This window comes from Chaetura pelagica, unplaced genomic scaffold (assembly GCF_000747805.2).
Source record: "Chaetura pelagica isolate M959 unplaced genomic scaffold, ChaPel_1.0 scaffold596, whole genome shotgun sequence".
Taxonomy (NCBI): Eukaryota; Metazoa; Chordata; class Aves; order Apodiformes; family Apodidae; genus Chaetura; species Chaetura pelagica.
Genome location: NW_009953725.1, coordinates 669,763 through 681,086, shown reverse-complemented (window position 1 = coordinate 681,086; position 11,324 = coordinate 669,763). Strand labels below are relative to the sequence as shown.

At 38.3% G+C, this 11,324-nt stretch overlaps 1 protein-coding gene across 1 annotated transcript in view; it reads right to left on the bottom strand.

Moving 5' to 3' along the window:
• Nucleotides 1–11,324, bottom strand: part of UHRF2 (ubiquitin-like with PHD and ring finger domains 2, E3 ubiquitin protein ligase) — a 129,138-nt gene continuing 117,814 nt past the window's right edge. The window contains 7 exon segments of the mRNA XM_010000654.1: nucleotides 1–1,154; nucleotides 2,696–2,794; nucleotides 4,697–4,857; nucleotides 5,210–5,333; nucleotides 6,118–6,255; nucleotides 6,781–6,943; nucleotides 10,148–10,254. Coding sequence (XP_009998956.1) covers nucleotides 1,008–1,154; nucleotides 2,696–2,794; nucleotides 4,697–4,857; nucleotides 5,210–5,333; nucleotides 6,118–6,255; nucleotides 6,781–6,943; nucleotides 10,148–10,254 — 939 coding nt within the window. The 3' untranslated portion in view covers nucleotides 1–1,007.

The following is an 11,324-nucleotide window of genomic DNA, read 5'->3' as shown; positions in this document are numbered from 1 at the left end:
AATCATAAAATATTTAATAAGGTATATTTTGAGGGGGGATATATTGTATATAAAATCTCCGATCACAATATGAAGCAATTTGAGCCCTCTCCAAGCTAGCACTGCCTTCAATGCTGTGTAGATGTATTGCCACTGATACAAGACCTACTAAAAGCATACAGTTTAACTAATACAGAAGTGGCTTTTTTATATGAAATATTTTTTACACAACTAGAGTGTCTTGAATACCCTCTTTAAGTGCAAAAAACACAGATCACTTTACACTAATGCAGCAACAATGCATTCATATTGTTCTCATTAGTCATTAGTAGTCAACTTGCATAAGATACAAGAAAAGCACAATGAAGCTCACAAAAATAGACTAAAAATCAGCCTGTTCTTGCAAAAAAATACAGCATAATAGAAGAAAAAGACAAAAAAGGATTATGCACACCACAGAATTTGCTGTTCCTTAATCCAACTGGCTTAAGTGCTGTTTCCGGGAGGGGGTTTTGCTGTTTTTTTGTGGGGTTTTGGTTTGGGTTGTTTTTGTTTAGTTTTTGTTGTGGGTTGTTTTTTTTTTGTAAATCAAACCATATGGACCAGGCACAACCTAAATATTCAAGAGGCAGTGTGTAGCTAAAACTTCACTAAATGTTTTTCATCCCCATAATTTGTTCTCCTCTATCCTGAGGTAGTTACAAAAAAAAAAAATAAATTCATAAATTAAGCATCAGCGAGGCCAGTAAAAGCTGAGGCTTTTCTGTTCTTATTTTTCTTTCTTTTTTTTTCTTTTCCTTTAAAAACTACTTGTTACTGGCCAAAACTACCCTTGATGTTAAAAGCTGAGAATTGGAGTTCTCGCTACACCACAAAAGATGGCTATGAGGGGAAGAGGGTTAGTGGCTTCAAAATGTGACATGTATTGAGTCCCATCAAGCTGGCTGGTCCGCTGTTGAACTTCCCATGCTCATTCTCCTGTACTGTCTAGAAAGTCCCTGGGAGAAGTACGGAAGGAGCCAAGCACATCATCGTCCTTTACTGTAACCAGGGAAGAACTGGTCCAGCAGTGTCTGCAGTATCTTGTTGGGAACCATGGTGTAGCCCTTTCCCAGGTCATAGCGGCAGGCAGGGCAGGTGAAGACTTCAGCTCTGAAGGAGCGCTGTAAACAACTCTAGGACATACACAGACAGAGAAGTGAAACTGTGAGAACTGTATTTCAGACTGATACCTTAACCAGCAAAAACTAAGGAATCACAAAGATGCAACCTCTGCCTCTGTGATGAAAGTGTCCTAAAGACAGGAATTCTGCTCTGGACTGGGCGTGAAACACTAAGCTTGGGAGGAATTCAACCAAATCACTACTGAGATTTGCCCTTCATTTCCACCAGTGCCTTCCTGTGAATCACAGCCACGTCTGCAGCATTCTCCTAGGCCCACAGTTAGATTGCTGCAGTTTTCCAGACCTTCATTTCAAGAGGAAGGTAACAGTCACAGAGTCAATGGGGTTGGAAGGGACCTCTGAAGATCATCTAGTCCATCACCCTGCTAGAGCACACCAGGTATGTTGTTAATGTAACAATCTCCATCTGCCTCAGCAGATGAGATTCAGTTAAGCCTTCAAGACCTAGGTAGAGTAACACAAACATACTAGTATCAGTTCTGCCATCCTTGCTATGTTACCACAGGCTGCAGACAGCCCAAGCAGATGAGCTGAGTATCAGAACGTTACCAGGGCAGATCTGTGCCCAAACAGGATAGCAGCTTGCCATAAGACTATTCCTTACAGCTTTAACTGGATGTTACTTTGCATTCACAAATATTTACTGACCACATTCTATGCTGAGTTTGTTGCCATTCAGATTTCTCTGCTCCATCTACTTCCAGTTTCCATAATTCTGAATGTTAACCCCTTCATCACACTTTTTATGCTGTTTAAGGAGCCATAATCATCCTGTGCATGCAGGCCACACATAACAACACAGCGATTTTTTACTGGAGTGATAGTTACTTCAACACTAAACTTGAATTATCAAATACTGTACTAGGATGGTAATAGCCTGAATCCTTTTAGGCTCTTAGGCAGAAATACCAGGTAAGGCAGGCATGGTTCAAATACACACAATTCAGTGCATGATTCTGTGCTACAGACATTAACTCCAGTACAATCTCCTTACATTACATCCAACTGATCAAGATTTTAAGATACATGAGTTATAAATGGACTTCTGTGACCCTCCTACCAAACAAAAATAATGCCAAGAATAATAAGATTACATAACCTACTCCAAATAAGGGGAAAAAAAAATAATCTTCCATGCATTTACCCTGCATCCCTTCAGTAACTCTTCTTAGAAGTGCTACACAATTATAAAATCTGGTTTCATTCCTTAACTATGTAACATTGAATTGTTGTTACTGTACCAGCATCTAGCTCTTGGACCAAAGCAGTTCCTAATGTAACTCCACTAGCCACGAAGGAATGACAGCAATGGTGAACTGTATTCATTATGTTTATCAAAACTATACTGAACCTACTTCCACTCTTTATTACAGAAAATTAAGCTAACATAGCAATCACTAACGCAAACTTGTTGCATGTTTTTTTCAGTATGTTAGGCAATAATTATTGTCTTTCTAAAATACATATGGCTTTGGTGTTTGGTGTCTCAAAGCCAAGGCAACAGCCCAAGGCAAGACTGGGTTTATTCTTACTTTACAGACGTTGTGGAGGCACTCTGTTGTCACTGGCTGGTAAACCAGCTCCTGGCAGCAGACACACATAAAGGACTGTTCCAGTTTCTTCAGAAAATTCTAGTGTAGGGCAAAGGAATAAACAAAGACAAACTCTATTACTGTTCTTGTAAATGTCACTCATTAGATAAAGATTATACATTTCCAAAATTTCCTAAGTCCTCCATATTCACGAGTGCAGCATTCTAAAAGCGATCACAGAGAAGGTTCAGAACTGGTTAATTTCCCTGCTCTTCCACAATGCAGACAACCAATGTTTTAAAGATTACTCACTTGTTTGCTAGAGTATTGTTATAAATAAAACTAAGCAGACCAGAGGGCCATTCATGCCTGGTTCCTAGCATAGGTCAGAAAATTTAGCAATTGTGTTTTTAACTGCTGCTGGAAATTTGCATGTGCCTGGAAGATCTCCGCTTCTCTGGCAAGGGAGCTTCTGCTAAGAAAGCTGCTTCTGCAGCTCTTCTTGTGATTATGGATTATGGCTTGCCTTATGGCTTCTTCTCAAGCCAAATTCTCTGCAGTGTCTAAATCAACCTCCCTGGTTCTTAAATCTTCTAAAGTCATCTCTGTGGAATCTCAAGATGAATTTGTATCAGCTGTATTACACACACAAGCATGCTTATCTCTGGCATGCCAGTGATCTCCAAATATCTCAAGAACACAAGCTTGGCTATAGAAAAAAAAACCCAAAATGCAGATCTACGGGTTATCAAAATACAGTTCCTTGTAATTATTTTTAAAATAGCAGATTTATCTTAAACCATATTTAATTTAGTTAAAAGGGAAGGTGGTTATTTCAAGCACAACTATACACACTTTCACAGTAGCAACCCAAAGCTACCATTGCCTTTAGTGGCAACCAAATGGAACTCTTAACAAAATTATGGGCAAGAATCTGTAGAAAAAGGACTTCTCAGAAACTCAACCACTTTTAAATTACTATTTTCTCCTTTCTAGAACACATATCTCTATTGTCTGTAATCAGGCACAACTTTGAGAGCTGAAACTCCTTCTGGTCATTACAGACACTGGATAGAAGACAGGTAACAGGAGTAACTTCACACAATTCCTACACCAAGGCAACTGAGGCAGTATTATAGCAAAACCTGTGAAGATCAGGAAGTTACAGATGCTTTTCATGTTACAGAAGCACCACAAACAGCCATAAAATTCTCAAATGAAGTAATTATGTATATCAGTTTTCTAACCAATGGTTTGATTTTCAATGAGTTGAGTTTTATCAAGTTATTTTAATTTCTTAGTGCCTTGATGTCTTGTGCAAAACAGCTGAAATAACTATTAACTTGAGATTGGTAAGACTAATTATGCCAGAAGATACAGTATTTAAAAATATACTTCTTTTGTGGACTTTTTAAATAATAGTGACTATAGTCTCTTCAGTCTTGAGCTATTCTTGCTATTTTCTTGACATTTAGAGGGAAGAAGGTATTTTCTCTCTTACCTTAGGTTTCTTAAAATACTTACAAAATCAGATAATCTAGATTTGGATTACAATATTTTCATTTCATATCTAAATTTGCAGATGACAGTACTTCTGTCTTCTTAAATAAAGTAAGCCATTATTTTCTGTCTAAACAAAAAGTAGCAACCAGAACTATCTTGCTTCATATCTGGTTTCTCACATCAGCAGTACACTAAAATACATTTATGATTTCAGAGAAAACACGCTTCCTTTAAAAATGAAAAGAAAAAAAAAGCCACTTGTAACTAAAAAATATTTTAAAGCAAGACCTATGTCTATTATACAGGCATGAACTGAGCCATCAATAGCAAATTGTACAAGTGGGGATTATGTGCTTGAAATAAAAGTCTTACAAATGAGAACAATGCTAGACACAGTCTATATTCTTTAGCAAATTAGGTTTTAAGAAAGACTCAAGATTTCTCCTGACAGGCTAAGGAAAAGGTAAACATGAAGAAGTATGCATGCAGCAAACATACTGGTCCTTCCTTAAGAGAAGCTAGTACTTCATCCCACAGTTTCTGGTTCATACAGTCTTCTCTAATGAGCCATTGCTGCTCTTGGGTCAGCTGGAAAGCCTCTCCTTTCCCTCCATCTCCCATCCTCATGGCTTTGGGTGTATTCGTAGGTTCCTCTATACCTGCTTAAGATTATGACCATCAAAAGCAGTAACAGCAGTGTTAGTCTGAACTACAAAAGGGGAAGATAAAACTGTTTCTAGAAGGGTAAAACATTGATTACACTCACAAAATGCAGCAAATCCCTACTCAAAGTCATACTGTTCAGCACTAAACTGTTGCACAGAAGACTCTCAATTTTTCCACAGACCTTAAAGATCCCTACACTACTACTTAAATACAGAACATATGCTTATCAGTTTACATTAGTTTTCAAAAAATCTTCACATTTCTGCAAAGTTTTCATGCTACTGGCTTAATAAATGTAACATGACAGAATTTGCTAATGAATGCTAAAAAAGTAAAAAGAAATACCATCATCAATTGTCCTTTTCTGATTTCCGTTACTCTGGCTGGTTGGCTCCTGTTTCACCGTTTGCTTTTTAACCCTGTCTTTCTTCTCCTTACTAGCCATGGCTTCCAAATAACCTTCTGGATACTAACAAAACAAAACAAAACAAACAAAACAAAACAAAACAAAAGCAAGGATTTAAAACAAAACCCCCTGGCATACTGGAATTGCCAAATACCAACAAGATTAATTTGTAAAAGACATTAAAACCCTGTGACTATATACCTAAAAATAATTTTTAAAACCCTACATGATGGAGAAAACATTTACATTATTAACTATTATCAAGAAAGTGTGGTGAAGTCAAAGAATCTAACTCACACTGGACTGTATTAAAAGGAACCCAATATCCATATCTATGCCCTTACAACAATACACATCAGGTAGGCAAGGCTGAAGATGATGGTATGCTGCAAGATATACCATTACCTTGGTGAGAAAAGAAACAGCATGTTAATTCTTTCAACTTTCATGGATGCTGCAATGCCCAAGTCCTTATGGTCAGTTTAATCCTGTGCCTGAAATGCTCTATCTATACAAACTCCTCAGTCACACAAAGAGAAAAATACATAAAAATGGACAGGTTTTTCAGTTTCTCAAACAGACTCGGCTATAACAACAGGTACTTGCAGAAATTCTTCCCAGCCTGAGAATCACAGAACTGGATTCAAACTCTTAATTTTCTGATTCATATATGCAAAGCAATTGGTTGCTGAGGCAGAAAGGTTCAACCACCATTCCTTCCACTGTGTCATTACTCCATGATTCTTTTAGTCTGCAGGTAAACTGCACTGTTTTTTGGCATTAAATCCTGCCACAGCAAAGTATAAGAACCAAGAATAAGACCAACTGTGTGAGTCCTGATTCGAACCTGTACACTCAGACCCAGTTTCTTTGACCGCTCCATTCCCTCTGAAGTCCAAGGCGCAGGCTCAATGTCATCTCTTCTCAGAAGATAGCGCCAAACTAAAAACCCACACTTTCCAATTTCTGGCCAATATTTCACCACCTAAAGAACAATATAAGATGATTGTTGTTATTTTATCACAAGCCAAACACATGCAATTAGTCATACTTTAACTGTTCGAGAAGAAATGAGAAAACTAAATTATACATTACTACTATACAGCAGATCTATGCTTCGGTGTGAAATTTTAGTAGTGCTATTAAATGGCACACACATTTATTTCAGATGCTGATGCTGAGAAGTCATTAAAAGCAAAAGAAGCTAGGAAAAAATGAGGAAACACTTTGATTTCCAGAGATTAATATGACTCAGTAAGCACATATAAAGTAGCTTACATATTCAACTTTATATATTCTATAATGAATTATGTTCTACTACTACCAGTCTGAATAATTTAATTGCAGTTCCTTGCAGAATAAGCTAAGGCTAAAAAAGCTATCATGGAGAAAAAAAACCAACAACTTTATTTAAGTAATAATGAAAAATTTGCAATGTAACCCATATGAGACTTTTTTTAAACAGCCAAAAAAAGCAAAGTTAGGTTGCACCCAGTTGAAATCAGAATACCTTGTAAATGCCATCATATCTGTTGCCTTCCTCTGGGGCATATTTGCTGATTCGCCGTCCTTTCGAGCTGCGCACTACTCTGACTGGCTTACCAGCTCTCCAATTCTTAGACTCTGCTCCATTTTTGTCATCCAATGGGGCATCGCAGTTAAGGGCCAATGCCCTAGAAAGAGATTTAAAATCTTCATAAATAATGTAATTATGACATACCTATTTCCCTTGCCTAATTTTAACAAGCAGCATAGGGCTTTTCAGTATATTCTTTAACCACTGCAGAACTGTGGGAAGCAATGAGATCCATGATGTCAGGAACGGTAAAAAAAACAGTGGGAATGCAAAATACTTTGTTGACAAGGTTCTAGGTGAAAACTCAGGTGAAATTGCTAAATAAAACAAACAATAATTCAAAATGTAATCGTCTTTGTTTTTAAAAACAATTCCTTCCTCAATAGCATTGAGGGATTTAAAAGAAAATAGTAACAAAAGGCAAAATTTTCCTATCTCTGTTCCCCATTAACTCCAGATTTTAAGGCTATTTAAAAGTGTGTGTACAAAAGCAAGGAGTATGATGAAGAACACTGTAAAGAATCATAGAATCATAGAATCTTAGGGGCTGGAAGGGACCTCGAAAGATCATCTAGTCCAACCCCCCTGCCAGAGCAGGGTCACCTAGAGTACATCACATAGGAATGCATCCATGTGGGTTTTGAATGTTTCCAGTGAAGGAGACTCCACAACCTCTCTGGGCAGCCTGTTCCAGTGCTCTGTCACTCTCACAGTAAAAAAATTTTTTCGGATATTCACCTTGAACCTCCTATGCTCCAATTTGCTCCCATTACCCCTTGTCCTATTGCTGGTCATCACTGAGAAAAGCCTAACTCCGTCCCCCTGACACTCACCCCTTATATATTTGTAAACATTGATGAGGTCACCCCTCAGTCTCCTTTTCTCCAAGCTAAAGAGACCCAGCTCCCTCAGCCTTTCCTCATCAGGGAGATATTCCACTCCCTTAATCATCTTTGTGGCTCTGTGCTGGACTCTTTCAAGCAGCTCCCTGTCCTTCTTGAACTGAGGCGCCCAGAACTGGACACAATACTCCAGATGCGGCCTCACCAATGCAGAATAGAGGGGGAGGAGAACCTCTCTTGACTGACTAACCACACCCTTTCTAATGCACCCCAGGATGCCATTGGCATTCTTGGCCACAAGGGCACATTGCTGGCTCATGGTCATCCTCCTGTCTACCAGGACCCCCAGGTCTCTTTCACCTACACTACTCTCCAGCAGTTCAGCCCCCAACCTGTACTGGGACATGGTGTTGTTCTTCCCCAAATGCAAAACTCTACACTTCCCCTTGTTGAATTTCATCATGTTTCTCCCTGCCCAACTCTCCAGCCTGTCTAAGTCTCTCTGAATGGCAGCACAGCCTTCTGGTGTGTCAGCCACTCCTCCCATCTTAGTGTCATCAGCAAACTTGCTGAGGGTACATTCTATACCCTCATCCAGGTCCTTGATGAAGATGTTGAACAACATAGTAACTATCCAAAAAACTTTAAGTAACTGAAATCTCACACATACATTGCCTCGGAGTAGGAGTTAAATAACAGTAGCTAACTCAAGAACAAGCAAACCCCATTAACTACATGAAGAGCCTCTTCTTGAAAGCTGGAGCAAGACAGGATGAATACCTACTACAACAAGCTGCTATAATGAATAATCTTTCTACTGCCACAGCCAATTTGACCAGGGATGGAAAACCCTTCAGAATCAAATTGAAACCAAACCACAGATTTTAGAATGGAAGAAATAATTAAGTGTTATTAACACACATGGAACAAGCATAAAACCCACACTGCACAGATCAGTAAGGCACAGGCATACAATGCCGACATCAAAAATGTCTCCTACATAAAAGCTTAACTTAAAAAGGAAAAATGCCTGGACAACCAAACTAATACTGATTTGCCTACATGGAATCCTTAACATCTTCAGTATCAAAGTGCTTGAAAACTTGTATAACTGGAAGCTGCACCAAGGGCTCTAACACTTGCAAAGCTACAAGACAAAGCTTTGTCAGTGGACTTCTCATTGGCTAAGAGCAGACAAATGCTGAGACCTAACAGTCCAGCTCTTAGTTCTGTTTTTCAAAGCAAGTTCATTCACTAAATGTGCTTGTAAACCTATTGCTTAAACCTATGTCCATCTTCCTTCCCTTATTCTCTGTGTTCACATCACGATTCCTCTCCCCTCCCTCAGCAGCCAAGTCAGGCTTTTCCCTCTCCTCTAAGTACCATCAAAATGTTTGAAAGAATCTCTCTCCAATCTGACAGCAACAGATATTATTTTGATGATCAAAGGCCTGGAGCAGCTCTGCTTTGAAGACAGGCTGAGAGAGTTGGGGCTGTTCAGCCTAGAGAAGAGAAGGCTCTCGGGAGACCTTATAGCACCTTCCAGTATTTGAAGGGGCCCACAGGAAAGATGGGGAGGGACTTTTCATCAGAGCAGACAGTGATAGGACATTGGGTAATGGTTTTAAACTGAGAGAGGGGAGATTTAGGTTAGATATTAGGAAGAAATTCTTCACTATAAGGGTGGTGAGGAACTGGAATGGGTTGCCTAAGGAGGTTGTTGATGCCCCATCCCTGGAAGTTTTTAAGGCCAGGCTGGATGAGGTTTTGTGCAACCTGGTCTAGTGGTAGGGTTCCCTGCTCATGGCAGGGGGGTTGGAACTTGATGATCTTTAAGGTCCCTTCCAATCTTAATTATTCTATGATTCTACGATATCATAAAGCAGTGCTGGCAAAAAAAAGTCTCAGTTGATCTTAGCACCTCACAGGTTTTAAGTGGTTTTAAGTACATGCTTTTGATAAAGCAACACCTTAATTCTTTTCTTTTCATAAAAAACTATGATGGGAGAAAAGGGTACCAAAAAGGGAAAATTTCTTTGAACATGAAAATGAACATGCTTTCTCCCTACTTCAATTTCATAATTGATTTAACCCTTGAAGAAGAAACCTAAAACCACCTAGAATAGAAAACTTCCACCCAAGAGTTTTTAAAGCCCTCTCGTTACATGAAAACAGTCATCTGAAGGATATTGTATGACAATTTCAACCAGAGATGTGACTACTAGCTGCATCAGCAATACAGCAGCATATTTCATTGAAGTGTGTGTTTCTTTAAATCTTAAAAATCATAATGCTTCCTGAAATGAGTCTTAGGAGCAAGAAGCACCACTGTTTACAAAAGTAGCAGGTACAGGCGTAACTGCATCTAGCAAAATGCTACTTTTTCAGATAAAACACTACACTGAGATAAAACGTGGCTCTTTGTTTGGGCATACTTAAATTTTATCTTCAAAACTTACCTATTCATGTGTGTTAATGTCTGATCAAATGAATGTTCTCCAATCCTTTTATTGCCAGAAAGATCTCTACCTCCACTCCCAGTGTAAGTGAATTCATCTCCTCGATCCTGTGCAAGAAGATTATCCTTCATTTTAACACTCCAAAGGAAAGCAACTCAATTAAAAAAAAAAACACAACAAACAAGCCAAAAGCAACTTCATTTGTTCTGTTGGCTTAGATGGAGAAAAACTACAATCCAAGGCATGGAAAGATGTGTTTTCAATCTCAGCATCACTGTCTGTCTACAGCAGTTGTGCCAACACAAAGCCACTGGTCTGGATGCAACATATTCACCAGAATATTCTTATTTAAAAATTGGAATTTTGCATCTTCTAAAGAGCTATTTCTGGAAAGAAAGAAAGAAAAAAAAATTCTGAGGAAGAGAACAATCACACTCTAGCAAGTGGTTACTTGCTCCACAGCTTTCACTACGTTTACAAGAATCTCATGTTTGTAAATTGTGTAACACCTTGGATGGACTACTTCAGCTTATGCAAGGGGCTGAACACCAGGAAGTACAAACAGCTCTGCCTTACATACAAGCCAGGTGCTTTAATGCAATAATAATCCCAGCTCTTCTGAACTATTAAGAGTTTCAATTCATCTGGATTCACATTTTCTAAGTTGATACAATCTTGTAGTATATTTCCTACATATCATGTTCTTTAAAGGAAGGTTGGTAAAATCTTTCGCCATGAACTGGAAGAATAGTCAAAATCTACATACACGTAAGTAAAGCCAATATTATTATATTCTTCAGGAGATATGTCAGAGAAATTAATACTACTCCTGGCAAATGCAAGTATTTCTAGAAATATATGCATGTTCTACAAATACATTTAGTACAATATTATTTTGCCATAAAGCATGAAGCAATAGTAGAAGATAAATATTTAATAGGAACATGTTTGTCTGAATTTTTATAGCAAAAAAACTGAACATACTTGTACTCAGTAGTAAAATTCAGTCAATTTCTTACCACTGTTAAAAGTCTGACATAATTAAGGATCCAGTGCAAGACTGTTACAGATATTTCATGACTGACAACAGCAGAAAAAGAGAAAGTTAGAAAGAGAAATGCTGGTTGAGCAAGGCCACAGATTAATTATAGAAATTATGTTTATTTTATTCTGTGTA